The sequence below is a fragment of the Rhinolophus hipposideros genome (assembly GCF_964194185.1).
Source record: "Rhinolophus hipposideros genome assembly, chromosome: 2".
Classification (NCBI taxonomy): Eukaryota; Metazoa; Chordata; class Mammalia; order Chiroptera; family Rhinolophidae; genus Rhinolophus; species Rhinolophus hipposideros.
The window spans coordinates 14,248,114-14,264,465 of record NC_138048.1 but is presented as its reverse complement, the minus strand read 5'-3'; the positions used below and the strand labels follow the sequence as shown (position 1 = coordinate 14,264,465).

The following is a 16,352-nucleotide window of genomic DNA, read 5'->3' as shown; positions in this document are numbered from 1 at the left end:
TTTTACAGCCTCAAGTAATATTTTAACATGGGTGAATATATATATTTCATTCCATCAAATTCTACTGTGCATGAGTTATGAAGCATTGTATAAAGTCATGCTAAATGGATAGAAGGATGGCTACTTACCAACAGGGCGAGCTGTAGACATTACAATGGTGTGGTGAGAACATAAAAAAGAAATTAAAAAAAAAAGAAAAGAAAATTATCAGAATGCATGATGTGTAATGTCACATTTAAGTATGGACAGTAGAGTGATTTCTAGTCTGATCATTCACGTTTGAACAGATGTCTAAGTTTGATAAAATTGAAAGTTACAATTGTAATTCTAATAAGAAAATAATTATTTTGCATTCCAAGATTATCTATAAGCAATTGGAGAGATTTTATGTAAAGTCTTATCGTCATCACGTACTATAATTACAATCATTTCAAAGATCTTGTTTCGAGTTAAATTGCGTTGTGCTACCGCCAAGTTAAGAACCTGATGAATATAACGATTCAAGTCACAGACTAGCAAATGTCATGTCAATGAAAGAAGGCCTCACTGTCTGATTTAAATAGCAATTGGATTTTAAGCATGGTTAGTCAGAACCATTACAGGGACTAAGGAAAAGCCCAGACGCTGCTTTTCAGCCAGTAGGAAGTTAAGATCACATCCCTTTTCATCCCTGGACAGGGTGGATGAAAATATAACAAATAGGTTGGAGTATCCTTAGAGATTTCAACTGAGTAGCTCCCTAACTACTGTTAAGTGTTTTTCTTATTCTGGCAGAGGGCAGGAAATAGTGACTGACAAGTTGATTCTGTTCACACTGGGAATGGCTTTCAAACTGCTGCTTCAACAAATTATTACTATTTTTTACTATACCGTAACTTTCAATCACTAAAATCAGTAGTAAGAGGCTGCCCCTGTTATTAATGCACAGAAACTGTAAGACACACATACACATACACACACACACACACACACACACACACAGGCTTAATACTTTCTTGAAAAAGAATAATGCCAATCAATTTAGATAGTAAACCACTTTATATAAAAGCAATAAATATAAAACATATGGTTCCATTACTCAAATGATGAAGGAAAATACTTAGTAGCATTTGAACTTTTATTAAATCGCACATTAAAAATCTAAACTTATTTGCAAATATCCCAGTGAATAAAGCTCTGAATCGTATAAAATGTGACTCTAGAACGTATGGGTACTTGCGTCCTGATGATCTCAAAGACATGGTGAGATAGATGTGGCCATTGAAACAGTATTTATAAGCATTCATTCACTTAACAAATATCATAATACTAGCTTGGTGCAATCTCTGAAACATACTGGAGTTGCTTCTATATGAAATTCATGGTCTTATAATATTATTTACAATTAAAAGGGGGAGGTTAAGACAATTCAAAGAAGAATAAAGTAATTATAACAGTAGCACGACAATTTTAACTTAGGGAAACTCTGGTATGTTCTCAAGTCTATGGAGGGTTTACTACAACAAGAAGAGAAGTAAGTTGTCCGGTGCACAAGGATTCCTTTCTTTTAGGCAGTGGGGAAGGTGTAGTACCTAAAAATAACAACCAAAAACAAAACAACAGACCCAAATCATACAGTTTTGGCTTATGCTAACTGTTAAGATTTTTCTTGATTTTGCCAATGTCCATAGAAAAATAACTTTGTCTTTTACATTTGAACTTGCATTTTTCAGGTGATTTCCCTAGCTGAATCACAAACATAAAGTTTCCTTTAGAAAGAAAAAGGTATTTTGAGTCTATGATATTAAACAGAGAAAAAGAAGAAACCATAGTGAGAAATCATGTTTTAAAGAAGTAAAATAGATTTCTCTTCCATTTAGTCTAGTGCAATTTCAAAAGAATCAAGACTTTATTGCTCTAGAAGCAAGACAGTTTTTCCAGGGAAGTCTTAATTTATGCAAAGCCAATTTGAGCAATTGAAAAATGGGAGGGAAATTTTGTTTCCAAACACGAATAGTTTGTGTTAACTAATTTTGGAGCCATTTAAAAAAGTTTTATTGATCATGAATTATTTGATTAGAATATAAAATGCTAGGAGGTTTGTTGTCTAGCATTATTTCTTTCCAATTTTATGTCTGTCAAGTCAGCAAAAGGAGCTACTTGTGGTTACGTTTAATTTTATACTCTATTTTCACCACATTTTTGAAATGGAAAACAACTGAGTAAATCTCTGTTTCAGATTTTTACTATAATACTCCTTTTCCTTTCCCCAATTGGCTAACGTGAATATCACAATAAAATTTTAGCAGAAACATTACAATAAAATCTCGTCTTTGTTACATACTAGCACCATTTCACCCTGAAAAAATACCAGCAGGTGGATGTTTTCAAAATCAGCAAATTAAACTAAACTGTGTCTCTGCATTAAATGGATGAAAATAGATGTGGTCTCTTGGGTCAGTTGTCCCTGTTCTAATAAAACAATCCAGGAACGGGCTGAACATTTCATTTATGTGTATTGAAAAATGAGCACAGAAAAAAAAAGTCATAGATATTATGTTTTTTTCCTTGTTAACCTCTTAGCATGAGAAATCCCAACTGCTTTTCCCAATAAGAAAACATTTTAAAACAACATTTTACTCCACATCTTATTATAGTTTGGATATTTTTTCTATAACCCTGTTTTAAGGTTTCAGTCTTAGACAATACATACCATACCGATTAAACTCTCTAAACAGGACACAGATTAGGGAAGAGACCATTTAAGGTTTGCTGATTTAAAAAGAGAAAATCCTATTAAAAACAAACAACTCCTTCTATTAGTATTGTAAGTTAGCTTCAAACATGTATGATCGAGGAGCATGCTTTGTTAATGAAATGTTAAACCTGAAACTTTCAACAAATTGTGAAAACAATTAGCTGGGAAAGATCTTAAAGCAAACAGACCACTTCAAGTCTCATTCACCCAAGCATTCAAGTATAAAGGAATCCTGCAGCTTCCACAAACAAACAACTGCTCACATTTTCTCACCATTTGTTTAGTCAGCAAATATCTTTTTGAATGGAACATTTCTTGGTTGTTTGCTTATTTTTTTTCCATTCACTTCAGAAACACACACACACACACACACACACACACACACACACACACAAGCAAACAAACTTTGGCGGAAATTTGGTTAATTGTTTTTGCAAAGGGCTGCCTAATGAAAAACAAACATACATAAAGTCACCTACAGAGAAGGTTGATAAACTGTAATAAAGAAACTTACAAAGGCTCAGATTTTGATCATATATAATCAGTATGTATATTCTATTGGTATACGATCATAGCTTTTTATGCTCTGTTACTGAATGGGGAATGAAAATATTTTAAAGCAACTAGCTTTCCAATTTTGTCTAAATCTGTTTTGTGTCTCAGTTCACACCAGAATGGTGGTGGTGGGGAGTAAATCAGGTGGAGTAGAAATGGAGCGTTTGGGAAGTATGGAAATGAGTAATATTTTCCAAGTACCCAGTGTGCATGTATGTCTCCTAATAGTTCCTTGGAGGAAGATGAGTTTTTTTTAAGATTTGATGCATAAACTGTAGATATGACAAAAACAATGTCTTACCAGGTGGAGAATCAATCTGAGAATCCCTGACACATTTCTCAACAACCCAAATTCCTGCAAACCTTTGTCCTAATCTTCTGAAAACTCTTGGGAACAAAGGTGCACAAAGGTGACAGATATGACTAAATGGGGGAGATGTGAGACCTGGCCAACAGCAGGAAGCCGACCTCCTTATCGGGAGGGGCAGAGAGGAAGAGGCAGCATCAGTCACGGTATCGGAAGAAAGACTGAAAACTGAGCAGGAGATGGACTTGCCTGTTTCTCTCTGAACTTCTTGGAGTGTATACAGTACCATGAATAATGTCTATGTGGCAAGAGTATGTGTAGTTGTCTACAGGGTGCTACTTAGTATCTTGGGCTACGTAATTTACTCACTGGAAGCCCCAGGAAGCCAGTCAATTCACTCTAGCGCACTGGAGGGTTAAGTAATTCTTTCGCTTATAAGCAATTCCAGGGAGTCTATGAACAAACATTATTCTATGGCTGAGAAAGTGCATGACACCCAGAAAGTGAAAGTTATTACAGAAGCAGCACTGACTATGTCAATTATTTAAGGCCAATGAACTTCACAAATCACTCTCTAAATCAGATTTTTCTCAATGTGGGAAGTTCCTTTGCATCCATTTTTCACCTTTGGAAGCAGTGTTCATTGTTTTTTGTTGTGTTTTTGTTTTGTTTCTTTCAGATTGCTTTTTGAATGCTGAAATAAAGAGAATTTCAAAACAGTACTCTACTAGTATAAAGTGACAAACTAGTAAACAGAAAACAGCACTTTTGAATCCAGTGACCTTTAAAAAAGTAGTAGAGTTCGAAGCAATGGAAACATAAAAAAGATTAGTGTAAGTCATCTATTTTCAAGATTTATTTTTAAAAATCATACTAACTATTAAATAAAAATGAATCACTTCACATGATCATCCCTTTGAAGTCAAATATAAAATAAAATTGTATTTCAATTAATAACATAGGGGACACAAAATCTAGGCATTGTAATATAATAATAAAACAATGTAAGCTATAATTTTGATTGTGAGTTCACTCACCAATTTAATCACATATTAGTCTGCTGTTTCAATTATATTTCACATCTTAAGTCTCTTACCTCGGACTGTGAGGGTAGCAGAGGCTTCCACTTTTCCAACCCGGTTCTCGGCAATACACGTGTAAGTGCCTTCATCTGTACTCATGGCCTTTTTAATTCTCAGAGTATAATCATCTTTGATGTCATACCTATGTAGAATATAAATTGATTTTATTAAAAAACTTTGGTTATATTTAGATAACACTAAGTATCCACCTTCATCTTTTTTTCTTTTTCTACTGTATTTGACTTAAAATAACACACACATACATACACACAAAACATTCAGCCATAAAGTGCAATACTTAGATTCAAGATATTGCTAAGAAGATCATTAATTTCATATCTGATCTCCAGATATTTATTAATTACCTATATTTCATACATGTATAAAAGGCTTGCCACATCCAAACTATCAAAGGCACTTCCACATGTTTTTGTTTTTTTATTTGTAACTATTACACAATAAGGAAATAGTGTATATTTCAGTTTGTTGGTGAGTTATAGTCTATCATTTTATAAGTTCAAATATATGATTTATCTTTTTAGGCATCTTGAATATAAGATAGCTGAAATATTTAAAGAAGAAAATTACTCTCTTATTTGTTGGCAAATTGACAGAAAGAACTTAGTTACAAGAATTATGAAGGGGTAATTATTTTTTCAATTAGCAATATTAATTCTTAAAACATCAAAATGCCTTGAAGTGATTTCTGGAAATGCATACCCTTAACTCCTTCACACGCATCTATTGTCTCACTTCCGTTTAACAACTAGACTAGTTCAGAAAAAATTCTAAAATTTTAACATGAATGTTTTTGAAGTACTTGTATAAAAATATGCTCTTATTTGATTCTAAGAAATTACAATTACACAAACAAAATAATGAGGCTATTTTCATTCTTTTCACATCTGATCTTTCCTGTTGATTTTCAATGATGGCCTTTGTTATTTCACTCAGATATTTTTGTAACAGCTTCTGATTGATCACATTGCCTCTCTTCTTCATACATACCACATAGTTAAAGACATATTTTCAAAATATTACTTTAATTGGTTCTGTCTGCTTACAACTAACTGTGACTTTCTATTGTTTTCAGGGCAAAAACAAACTTTTTAGGCTTGCTTTGAAGAATACTATATTCAGATTTCTTCTTTTAGCTTTAGCTGAAAGAATATCAGTTTAGTTGTATTACAAGCTAAGACATGAATCTAATACTTCTGTTTTACATAACTTTGCATAAGAAAAAACAGTGTCTCTGAACCAATAGTGCCAGCTAAACTTAACTATCCACAATCCTTTCCCCTCTAATATGGTAGTTACTGTTCTGTCTGCATATTCATTGTAAAACGGCTGATTTACAATGTCATACGTAAGTGGTTAGGAAAGCCTTATCCACTACACTTGTTTGAAGCCATCCATTACTACACTATGATTACTCTCGCCTTGAACTTATTGCCATACTAATCATTCTGCACTTGTTTACATTTTGTATTGTTACCCATTTTTAATTAAATTTATGGGGGTGACATTGGTTAATAAAATTATATAGGTCTCAAGTGCACAATTCTATAATGCATCATGTCTATCTCGTATTGCGTGTTCACCACCCAGAGTCAAATCTTCTATCATCATCTATTTGGCCCCCTTTACCCTTTTCTACCTCCTCCGTCCCTGTGTTCCCTCTGGTAATCACTACACTGTTGTCTCTGTTTACGTTTTTATTTGTTTGTATTTTTCATTTGTTGCTTTCACTCTTACATGGGAAAACGGTATGGCAGTTCCTCAAAAAATTAGGAATAGAATTCGCATATGACCCAGCAATCCCTCTTCAGGGTATCTACCTGAAAAATTTGAAAACATTTATTCATAAAGATATATGTACACCTATGCTCACTGCAGCACTATTCATGGTGGCCAAGACATGGAAATGGCTGAAGTGTCCTTCGAAAGATGATTGGATGAAGAAGACGAGTATGTACAATGGAATGTGACTCCGTTATAAGAAAAGATGAAACACCATCACTTGTGATTACGTGGATGGATCTTGAGAATATTATGCTAAGCAAAACAAGTCAGACAGAAAAAGTTGAGAACCACTACAATTTATTGTCTATTTTGATGAAGACCAAAGTCCTGTCTGCTTCACTCACTGCTCTATCGTCAGCTCCCAACACAGTTAGCATCTAGTAACTTAACCAAGCATTAACAGTATAGACTCTGGAGCCAAATGTCCGAATTTTAACCTTGGGCACTGTCTCCTCCTATGCTTCTAATGGTAGATAAGATATTTGAATCATCTGGGTCTCAATTTTCTCATTAACAAACTTCTGCTAATAAGACCTATATCATGGAGTAGATGGGAACTTTAAAGGAGATACTACATATATAGCACATAAAGCTGGCACACAGAAAACACAATGCATGCCAGCTTTTTTATTACACCTAGGAGCTGAATAAATATTCGTTGAATACCTGATGAATATCTTGTTCCTTGCTGATATAAGGGTCAACATAATGTAAACAACTGCAAGGCTGCAAATGTGTCATATTAATCTAATTAAGGCTTTCTTATGGGCTATATTTACAGTTTAGGGCAAGTACTGAACTGAGATCCATAAAAAAGTTACAGCACACAGAAACTTCCTCTGCTAAGCTTTACCAAGTAGAAACATGAGAAATAATGATTGTGATGATAGCTTCAGAGAAGTAGCTGGTGATAGATTTAATGTTTAAGACAAATCATCTTTCCTACAGTTAGCTTAGGAGTATGTTCTGTATGGCATGCTTAGCTCTAAGATACAAAACACTGATTACAAATAATATACTTTTCAGACATTTCTAATTCATCTCAGAAAACTGAATTCTGGCTACAGTTTTGTCATTAGTTCTTGTTGTTTAACTTTAGGGAAATCTTTTCATTGCTAACTGAGTAGTCTCAAAAGCTAAGAGACAGGAAGATAAAATTGATTGTCTGTAAAGTCCCTTCTGGATCAAACACACATGAAAACACTATTCTAAGTTAATATAATTATATTGTACATTATTTTGTATATTGTATAAATATAATTATATTGTACATTATTTCTGATTTGCCATTGAGGAATAAAAACATCAGAAAATGTATGTTGCCTCACAGTTTAAAAAAGAAAAAAAGACACATAATCACAATAGCTCATAGCATCTTCACAACAGATATCTGAATTAGGAATCGTCATTTTACAGATGAGAAAACTGATCCTTGGTCAAGCAAAATGATTTGCTCATTGTCATTTTATCACTAAAGAGAAAAAACAGAATTCAAACCTTGAACCCTGACTCTCAACCTGGCCCTTTCCCCACTCTATGTGTATCCCTTTCCCACAGTGATATACTTAGGTTAATATTTAAGTGCTATCTTAAAAATAATTTAAACCACATTACCTGCATCATTTGGATAGAAATTTAATTTTGCATTCAGCAAACATTTACCTTCTGGCAAAATTTTACTTTAAGTTAGATAAATCTGTTACATAGGTAACAATTGGGGATAAATAGAATGTGAGAACTGTTTATATCTTGCTTTAGTAAGAAAAAGTGCTTAATTTAAAATTACAAATTGCATTTGAACCCAAAATATGTCTGAAATGTAACTTGCTGAGATTTTTTTTTTTTTTTTAAGGAATGTGGAAGAAAACCACAAAAATAGGAATGGGAACACTGCATTGTATAGATAGATAGATAGATAGATAGATAGATAGATAGATAGATAGATAGATAGATAGATAGATAGATAGATAGGTAGGTAGATGGATGGATAGATAGACAGACAGACAGACAGACAGACAGACAGACAGACAGACAGACAGACAGATAGATAGATAGATAGATAGATAGAGATATATAGCTATACTTGTTTATATGTCTTTTTATATATTTGTCTTTTGTTTGTAAATTAAGGGTTCCCTGATCAGGGATACAAGTAATTGTTAATTCTACAATTACTTGTTAATTCTACAATTCTACAATTTTTTTTTCCAAAAGAAAAAAAAATATTTTAAATGGAATATTGCTTGGTTTGGGATGAGTACACTGAATTAATCTTAGCAACTAATAAAATCAGCTACCTTTCAAAGATACCATAGCATCATAAGAAAATAGTAAATCTCCTTTCCTTCTAACTGTAGAACAGGGTTTCGGATACAGGTTCTAAAACACTGGAAAAAGATAATGGTCTGGAGATATGCAGATTCCTGTAGAATACTTACAGGATTCCAGATAGGTACAGAAAGTGCATGTACCCAGGTAATGAGCCCAATAACAGTGAGACAGGTAAGATTTGGAGCAAAAAGATGTTTGGGGGGTGATAATTTCAATGGTCTAGCATTGTCTCATTTCAATGTCCCCTTGAAACTGAAGATATCCTTTCAACATCATTGAAATTTGAGGTGAATATAACAAAGATTTAATTATTTTAATCTAACAAATACAACATCTCTCCTACATGTCAGGCACTGCATTAAAAGTTGGGAATACTTCACAGGGCTTTCAGCCGAGTGAAAAGATTCTAAGCTGCAAGAGACGAGGTCTGCCTTTACATGAAAGTAAACCAGAACTACCGCTAAGGCTTTTTCCAGTTAACACACACATTTCCCCAGTCCTAAGATGTGATATGCACACATTCCTGAGGGCCATGCTGCTTTTTTCCAATTATAGATAACTACTACAATACACTAGGCCTGGTAGGTGCCATCATATATGGGTGCTGAAATTTAAAAACAAACTAAAGCAAACAGACTTTAAAATTCTCAGATATTGGGGTACTCAGAAATTTTAAATTCTCATTTTTCACTGAATCTTTGCCTAAGGAAAGATTGTGAATACTATCAGCATTATGGATTTATATCAGAATACTTTGAATATACATATATATGTATATTATATATGTATATATAATGTCATATATATATATATATAAAAGAAAAACTTTGAAAAGTTCACTTTTGCAATTTGAATCCTGTCTGTAACAATCTACTAACCAATCTTCCAGTCTATTCCATCTTTAAATGCTTCTGACTATTAGATCTTCCATATATGATAAACAAAACATTTCTTCCAGAAGTTTCTACAAATGCTATTATTCCTTGTGCAAACCAGAAAAATACACTCTTTTGCAAGACAGACTTTTGAATTTTGTGTTTCTCATGAATCACCTTATCTTTGAGTCAACTATTTCTAACAAAAACAAATTGTATAATGTAATAGCAGTTATGTCATCTGAGGGTTTTAAAGGAGAATGAAGAGTATAAATGTAAATTCACGGATTGACCTAACTTCATATGATTATGTCAGTCTATTGTTTGAAACTATGTAATGGCTTATCATTCAGTTACTTCGAATAAAACTTATTTCTATGGTCTTCGAGGTACTAGATATATCTTCTCCTTGCCTATCTGACCAAATTCGTTTTCACCCTCTTCTAACCACGCAGTCCTTCTTTTCCTTGTTTAACATAACTACCTAATTACCACTGTGTCTTTGTACTGCTGTTGCAAATTCACTGAATGCCCTTCCCCAACATTTTTCATTGTTGACCCTTCTTGAATTTCAAGATAACACAAATATTACCCCAAAGATGTCTTTCCTGATCAAACAATGTGACATTGCTTTCTGTCCACTAGTTACTTTCTTAAATTATTTTTATTTGTTTTTATTTTTTGTTTTCACAATTCTTCTCTTACTTTATTACTTTTATATTTTAAAGCACATGTCTCTACTATATTTTTGGTTTTATTGCTTATTATCTTTCCAAGAGCATGTGTGCCCATGAGAATAAGAAATGGTTTCTCCAAAATGGGATCCTACTGAATGGGAGAAGACATTTGCCAATGATATACCTACCCAATAAGGGGTTGATATCCAAAATTTATTTAAAAACTCACTCATAGCGGCACCCGGCTAGCTCAGTTGGTAGAGCATGAGACTCTTAAAAAACTCACTCAACTCAACTCCAAAAAACAAACAACCCAATTAAAAAATGGGCAAAGGACATGAAGAGACATTTTTCTAAAGAGGACATACAGATGGCAAACAGACATATGAAAAAATGCTCAACCTCACTAATCCTTAGCGAAATGCAAATAAAAACCACAATGAGATACCACGTCACCCTAGTCAAAATGGCCATCATCAGTAAATCAACAAACAACAGGTGCTGGCGAGGATGTGGAGAAAAGGGAACCCTTGTGCACTGTTGGTGGAATTGCAGATTAGTGCAGCCACTATGGAAAACAGTATAGAGAGACCTCAAAAAACTGAAAATGGAACTACCTTATGATCCAGTAATTACACTCCTAGGTAACTATCCAGAGAAATCCAAAACTCTAAGTCAAAAACAAATTATGCACCCTTATGTTTACTGCCGCACTATACACAATAGCCAAGACATGGAAACAACTGAAATGCCCATCGGTAGATGACTGGATTAAGAAACTGTGCTACATTTATACAATGGAGTATTACACAGCCATAAAGAAGAATGAAATCTTACCTTTTGCAACAATATGGGTGGACCTAGAGAACATTATGTTAAGTGAAATAAGTCAGAGAGAGACAGACAAATACCATAAGATCTCACTTATATGTGGAATCTAAAAAAAATAATAAATGAATGAACTAATCAGAAACAGTCTTAGAGACATAGAGGAAAAACTGAGGGTTGCTAAATGGGAGAGGAGGTGGGGATAAGAGGGAAGTTGAGGGGATAAGAAAGCACAATCGGTAACCACAAGATTGCCACAGGGATACAAAAGTAAATTTGGGGAATGTAATCAATAATGTTGTAAAGACTTTGTAGGGTATCCGATGGACACTTGTCTCATTAGGGAGACCCCCTCAGGGATGATGTAGGTGCCTGATCACTGCACTGTACACCTGAAGCTGAAACTGAACAATAATGAATGTCAACTACAATTATATATATACATATATATATATATGTATATATATATATTATTTGTATATATAATATATATTTTGTATGCATACATACATATACATATATATATATATATATATTTACAAGAAATGGAGTACAACATTAGGAATAAAGACAGTGCAAATATAATGGCTGTGTGCGATGTCAGAGGGATAGTAGATGGGGGAAGAGGGGTTATCACTGTGTGAAGGATACAAATGATAAATGTCTATTACATTGTTTTATACACCTTAAACTAATAAAAGAAAGAAAGAAAGAAAGGAAGGAAGGAAGGAAGGAAGGAAGGAAGGAAGGAAGGAAGGAAGGAAGGAAGGAAGGAAGAAATGGTTTCTCTCTTGTTCCAAAATATATACCTTAAGCCCCACCAAACAGCTCATGAAATCATGGATTTGCTCAATGAAGGTTTATTGAATGAATGATGAATCACCCAACACATGATTGAAATTATTCTTTAGTTCTGTCATAGCATGGTTGCTAGTAAAATAATTGTATGCAGAACTAAAAGATTAACTAATTTAAAATATTATATAAAGTAACACAGTAATGTTGTTAGAGTTATACATCAGCAGTTAGCTCTGAAATGTAGGTTAAACTTATATCAACAAAATACTATAAATGTAAAAATTAGGAATATTTGATGCCTAAATGCTACTAAATCTAGATTAAAAAAAATAATAAATCTCGACCAGAAATTTAATCATTTGGCTTACATATTATCATTAATAAATTTCCTTCTGTAATTTAATAACATGAAAAATAAATAATCTCTCTTCCTGCACCAGAATAAATGAAATTCTAGCAGAATAACTATAACAAATATGAAGACTATGGGAAAACAAAGCAAAGCTTTGTGTTTTGCAGAATACTTTCAAATGTCTCATTATTTTGGCAACTAGAGTGGTTTCTAATCACATGTCTTGTGAAAATAATGACAATAAAAATACATTTGAGTAGTGTTCTCAAATATACTTTTTAATTTTTCCTCATAAAAATTCTGGTAAATAACTATAAAAGATAGTATATCCTCTATTTTGAAAATTGGAAAATGTAGGCATATAAAGTGCAACATGAAAGCAAACCATATAGCTTCTTACATTTTATAAAATATAGTATTGCATAACCTGGGCTATTATGTTCAGTTTTACTCCCTGTTTATCAAGAAAGGAAATACAGACATGACAGTTGAAAAGGTGATGTACATGAGTTTGAACATTTCATATCCAGAAATATTAACTTTGAAAGATCGTTTAAGTTTAGAAAACCATGAAGAACAGAAATCAGTGAACAGGGAAATATTTAGCAAATCTCAAAATACCAATATTGAGAAGAACAGTTAAAGCCTCAATACAATACCTATCAGATAAGAATGGGAGAAAGACTAATTAACTAGTTATAAGAAAATAATTATAAGAACAATGGAAACAGGTTATTCCTGGAAAATAACAGAGACACTGTGAAAAAGAGTCAAGAACTGAAAAATTATTGAGCTTAGTCTAATGTACTAACTTTAAGATTAGAAAAAGACAGCTGTAATTCAGAGCCCTGAGATTCATTGGTAGCAAAGGTTTAGCATCTAGGTCTCCTGGCGTATTCCTCCTCAACCACATGACAGAGGTTGCAACTCTCTATGAAGACATAGCACAAGAATTACATTTTTTTAAAAAAAATGTTGATGGATGAACCTATAAAGGAAACTTAAAGTAACCAGGGGATACTACCACAATGGCAGCTGCTCCCACAATTTTTTTCCTTAATGGGTTTAATGAGTAAATGGTCAACATCACAATTCAGCTTTTGGTAGCTGACTTGTTATTAGAATTCAGGTCTCATAGCCTGGGTACATAAATTTACACTAGATACTATAAATTCATAATTGCAATTTGGTCATTTATGGGCTGAAATCTGCTTGAAGGCAAGGGGTGTGTGTGTGTGTGTGTGTGTGTGTGTGTGTGTGTGTGCATTGACTAATGTTTTTAAATCATTGCAATAATTGACACTTGAAATTTTGACATTTTCAAATACAAATTTGAATTTTCAAATCAAGGTCTGTCTTATTCCAAAGCACATGCTCTTTCTCCTTCTTCACACTGCCTGCTCAACAAGTCTAATACAACTATACACTGTACAGCTGGAGATACATACTACACTTCCTTCCAACTCCACTGAATCATTGCCAATTTCTAGCCTGAACCATGAAGTGCCCTGTATAATGTAATAGCAGTTATATCATCTGAGGGTGACAAACCCAAGAGACTCAAGCCCATCATGCTATCTTTATCAGTTTTTGTAAAAAGAAGCATCTCAGGTCAGAAATATGATAGACTTATAATTATGATCAAATTAGATCTTACCTACAAAACACTGAAATATGGGGACTGATTTTAAAGAAATTATGTCTAAAAAAATTTAAAATCCAGAAGAAGTAAATATTTGGCTCATTAGTAATTTTACATTTAGGCAATCTGAGGCAAAACATGACAAATTCTTTTCCCAAAGCCAGACATTGAGAAAATTATAGTCCAGGGAATAAATTGTCTTGAGTATCTATGATTCATCTCTGTTTTCTCTACTGGGTCATGATTTCTCTGAAACAGTAATTTACTTCCTGAAACTACATTATTTCACAAGCAATTAGATGACAAATATTTCCACAGGTCCAATAAATGTGGCCTTATTTCGTGCATTTCTTTCTGGATAAATTGGTATATGCCTAATATTAATGGTAACCTCATTGATGTTTTATACTATTACACTGGATAATTGCAGAAATGTTCATTTTCCCTATAAAGCAAATATTGACTGAGTAATATGCAAAATTGTGAATAGTTTCTTACATTTAAAGAGATCTTTACAATTCACGACGGAGTTTAATATATGACTTCACAATAAATGACAGAGAAAATGCCTATTTCCAAAACAACATTTCATAGAACATGCTGAGATTGCTGTCTCAAGTTACAAAGAGACTGGAATAGTGTCCTCTGCAGCAAGTACATTTATTTTTCTAACGCAGAGCAATACGCCCCTTCCATTTGATGTGTATTGCTTTGTGTGTGTGTGCATTGGGCAGGTGTGCATTTTCGTATGGGTGATTTTGTGTCTAGTGTTTCAAAAACTCCACAAATGAACTGCATCAATATTTTTTCTTCTATTATTCTGAAACCAAATGTGATCTTCAGAGATTCATAACGTGTTTACTAATATGCCCACACTTTAAAATGATTCTTTCATTAAACAATCTAATGTACTTAAATGTTGCCCTGCTTTGCTCTTAGCTTTCATTAAGCAGTCGAGAATCAATTTTAAATGACTAGAGCATACTTTGGTATAAAACAGCTACATTTTAAACATGGTGTAATATTATATATGATCAACATGTAAGAGGTATCATCTGATTTCAATTAAAAACAAGAAAGAAAAAGCAAATAGATGAAAAAACATTATTGGTGAGGAAATCCTAATAGAAATGGGGATTGTGATTGTGAAATCTGCCAGTCTCAGACCTGTATAAATGCAGTCATTGTTGCCAGGTTTGATTAATGACAGTTGTCCAATCGTGTGCTGACAGTTCCTACCATAAAGGTACCTTTTTTTTTTGATATGAAACACTGCTGAAAAATGCAACCCAATCAGATTTGGCCCCCGGACAACATGTGCTATCATCACTGTACCGTGAATTGAGATTGATTGGTAACCAGCTGTGACAAAGTAGGAAAAGAAGCCCTGGTTTTGTGTTGTTTTTTTCCAAGGGAAAAAAAAAAGGAAAAGAAAACTGAATTGTGTCAAAACCATTACCATCTGTTCAGCTAAATAATAAACAAAACAAATTAAATTTATTTTAATACTTACAACAACACTTTGTATGCAAGGTTCTGTTTGTGTGTGATCTTATAGTTGATGAATAATCTTAAAAGTCTTTCAAAAACGAATATAGTATTCCGTTTTTAAAAAGCAGAGGACGATATCCTAAAATCACTTCCAAATTTAAATGAAAGAATCATTTTAAAATTTATTCCCCCTAAAGAAAATTTTCTCTCTTGGGAATGTTTCCTATAAATCTAAATTCATTTTGTAAATATCAAACACAGATTTTGAAAAATAGTACAATTTTATAACATAACCACATTATATACATTTCCCATACTTTGCAATCCCCAGTGCACATTAAGCTTCTAGGGTAGGAACTTATTATTTCCTGGCTTTTGTGAATATAATTCAGATAATTTAGGGATCTCCCTCTCCAAGCCTTCCACAACGGGAATTTAGAATTTGGGAGGAGAAAAAAATACAAGAAAATACACTATAATTTATATTTTGTGAATATAATTCAGATAATTTAGGGATCTCCCTCTCCAAGCCTTCCACAACGGGAATTTAGAATTTGGGAGGAGAAAAAAATACAAGAAAATACACTATAATTTATATTACAAAGTGGATTTTTACCATGTTCTGTTCAAATCTGTGTATCTCATTGCCTTGTTTGGATTACGTGAGGGCTCTACACTAATAAAACTTCCTGAATCGCCATTCTCATTTCAAAAGTACCTTTGTTTTCGTGTAAGGAAATTTATTCTCTCAACATTTTCAGTTTTTGAAATGACCTACTACTTCTTGCTATAAGATGTCTGGCTCCAATTCTAGAACAAGTGTTTTGACTTAGCATTTAAAATGTTATTACGTATCTGCTTTATTAATCATTAA

The 16,352-nt window shown here is 33.2% G+C and overlaps 1 protein-coding gene across 20 annotated transcripts in view; it reads right to left on the bottom strand.

Annotated features, from left to right (window-relative positions):
* Positions 1 to 16,352, bottom strand: part of ROBO2 (roundabout guidance receptor 2) — a 1,701,369-nt gene that overhangs the window by 131,581 nt on the left and 1,553,436 nt on the right. For 13 of the 20 annotated variants that reach the window (XM_081063258.1, XM_081063255.1, XM_081063244.1 and 10 more), the window contains 2 exons: positions 4,696 to 4,823; positions 129 to 140 (listed from right to left, as the gene is read on the bottom strand). In XM_081063258.1, coding sequence (XP_080919384.1) covers positions 129 to 140; positions 4,696 to 4,823 — 140 coding nt within the window. The remainder of the gene's footprint in view (positions 1 to 128; positions 141 to 4,695; positions 4,824 to 16,352) is intronic. The other 7 variants (XM_081063257.1, XM_081063247.1, XM_081063252.1 and 4 more) reach the window with 1 other exon arrangement.